This window comes from Notolepis coatsorum (genome assembly GCF_963971535.1).
Source record: "Notolepis coatsorum genome assembly, chromosome: 8".
NCBI classification, from domain to species: Eukaryota; Metazoa; Chordata; class Actinopteri; order Aulopiformes; family Paralepididae; genus Notolepis; species Notolepis coatsorum.
Window position 1 is genome coordinate 132,876,062 of NC_140172.1, and position 2,990 is coordinate 132,879,051.

Sequence of the window (2,990 nt, forward strand, 5' to 3'; positions counted from 1 at the left end):
GACTAGACTCTTCCGTGTGTTATGTTGTGCTGTGTCGTGCTGTGCTGTATTTATGTATTTATTGTGTCATGTTGTGCTGTATTATGTATCCATTGCTGGGAAGGGGGGAGGGGGGGTAAATGTATCTATGTTCCAGTTTTATGTACTGTAGAGCTTAATACACTCTGTACCGATCACGAATACCATCAACCTGGTTGTGTGGCAATAAAGGAATCTTGTATCTTGTGCAGTGATTTCTGATTTAAGATGTATTTCGTTTTACCCAGAATTCCCAAGCTTCTCGCAATATTTGAGCATAGACAGTGTGCATGGTTTCCAGCAGAGTTTTATGATATTGTAAGGAAGGGGCAGGACCAGATAAGCTTTGCTTCATTCTGTCCCTTCTCGAACAAAACCATTGTCTTGAGCTATATGCTGATTATTGCTTCCATGTCTATGAAGATATATTTTATAAAAAAAAATTAAATTTTATTTAGTTTTTGTTATTACAAATTTGTGTTTGTTTTATGGTTGAAATGTTCGAGATAAATAAATATCAAATCAAATGCTGTATATACCGTATATATATATACCGTATTATATATATATATATTCTTACCGTATATACTGTATATCTGTCCACGTCTGTCTGTACATACCTGCAATCTATATCTGTACATATTTATACCTGTATCACTGTACATATTAATACTACAAATCTGAACATACATCTGATTAGCACTATTACTCGGTAGTATTAATTTATATATTTTATATCCAGTTTAATCACCTGTACATTGTATATTACTATTGTACTTTACTGTTACATTTGCACTCTGGTTGGATGCCAAACTTCTTTTTCGTTGTACTGTACTTGTGCTGCATGATGACAATATTTTGAATCTAATATAATCTAATCAAATCATAATAATAATAATAAACTTTATTTGTATAGCACCTTTCATACAGAACCTGTAGCTCAAAGTGCTTCACAACAGAAAAAAGACAGGCATAAAATGAGCACATAAAGTGCAGACATATAAAATCAAAATTCTTCACATTAGGATCTATATACATCCCAACAGGCCACCTTGTTTATGGTTTGTTAATAGTGCAGTGCAATAAAATAGTAGAATAGAATAGATTAAAAATATTATGTTGTCTTTACAGTGCTGACAGTTTTGACCCTGTAATAAAAAGTAATAGACAGAGTAAAATAATACAGTGCAATAAAATAGAATAGATAGTAAAATTATGCAATAGAATGGACAGAGTAAAATAGTGCTAGTACAATCAACAGCGGATTGTATTAGCAGGCTATGGTGAAGAGGTACGTTTTTAGCTTTTTTTTTTTTTTTTTAAGTATTAAGAGATCTAGCTTCCCTAATGTCCATAGCTAGGTAGTGTGTTCAATAACCTTGGTGCATAGTTTGCAAAAGCTGCATCCCCGATTTTCCTTAGACTGTGGCTTGGAACCTTCAATAGACCAGTAGTAGATGATCGCAATGTTCTAGGAGGCACATAGTTGATACAATGTATCATAGCGGGTCAAGTGATTACAGGAAGTTGCTGTAACAAAATAACAATTTAATTATTTCGCCACTAAAAACGAACTTTTAGATTTTTTTTTTAATGTTGTGTAGTAGTAGACCATACCACAGAGGTGGACTATGCTATTTAAATAAATATAGTCTCTTCTACCACCAATAAAAAATATATATATATTTTCGGAAAAACGCCAGAAAACGTTGGACCTCCCAACCAGCGTCCCAGCCGACCCCCCCCCCCTCTGGTCGGTAGGAGGCGCCTCGGAGCAGAATAAAGTGGACTTTCTGCTGGCGGTGAGTCACTGTCCCGCCGTGTCTCCGAGGGTCCAGACAGAGGAACACAGAGAGAATGAAGCCCTTGTTGTCCTTCTTGTTCATCATCTGGGCTGCGGACGTCGATCTGAAGCCTCGTCGAGGTAAGAGAGAGAGAGGCGCGCAGGAACCAGAGCTGCGCTGCTCATCATGGTCCAGAAATACCGACCGAGCGATTTTTTATTTTTTATTTTTTTTAAATAAGGGAACGAGTTTTTATTCTCACGTGTTTGATTGATTGATTGACAACTGTATTAACAGATTGCAGAATGGGTACAGTACAGTACGTGGCTCAATACACACAATTGTTAAGGGGATGCAGACCAGAGAAAGACTTTCGTCTTGTTTACATCAGGGTCCCCCATTTTCAATTCATCATGACATTATATGACACACACACACGACATACAGATAGACACGCTACATACATGTATTATGACATACCAGATTTGCAAATACAGTACTGTTTCTTTGTGATACAAAAAGAGTCCAGAAAAGAGAGTTTCTCCCACATCCAACCAAAAACCAAACAAACACGTTTCCTCAGTCGTGTTTGAGTCCGCTGCTCTACGTCATGGTGTGTTGAGAGTAAAGACAAGTCCAGCCTATAATACAAATCTGTTCTGTTACTTTTGTTCTGCTGCGACAGTTATAATACACTTATAGTCTGCTCTCTTCCCTTAACTTAAAGTTTAAACCCACCCTGCTGTTTGTTGTCGAGAAGATGAGTGGTCGTCTGTCACATCGTTTCATTAAGAGGTGATGTCTACTATACTCGTCGGGTCGTCGCTAATATAACACATGATCCTCTCGTCTGCTCATCTCTCACAGTGCCGGAGATTGTTTGTACTTTCAAAGACAAAAGCTTCAGTCCGGGAGACCGCTGGCATCCCCACCTGGAGCCATTTGGACTCATGCTGTGTGTGCAGTGTGGCTGCACCGAGGTATACCTTTTACTCTGTATCACTAGTAATACTACAACTCGTATTGTTATTAGGAGTAGTAGTACTCATTTATATAGTTGATTGATTGATATTTTGTGTGAGTGTGTGTATCTTACATACTGATGTATGCCCAGCGGCCCCAGCCCATATGGGCTTACAAGACACATACACAGTGATCATATAGAGACCAAGATGGGCACAAAAAAAT

The 2,990-nt window shown here is 37.9% G+C and overlaps 1 protein-coding gene across 1 annotated transcript in view; it reads left to right on the forward strand.

Annotated features, from left to right (window-relative positions):
* Positions 1 to 1,812: 1,812 nt before the first annotated feature.
* Positions 1,813 to 2,990, forward strand: part of chrdl2 (chordin-like 2) — a 43,023-nt gene continuing 41,845 nt past the window's right edge. The window contains exons 1-2 of the mRNA XM_084319813.1: positions 1,813 to 1,942; positions 2,670 to 2,782. Coding sequence (XP_084175939.1) covers positions 1,876 to 1,942; positions 2,670 to 2,782 — 180 coding nt within the window. The 5' untranslated portion in view covers positions 1,813 to 1,875. The remainder of the gene's footprint in view (positions 1,943 to 2,669; positions 2,783 to 2,990) is intronic.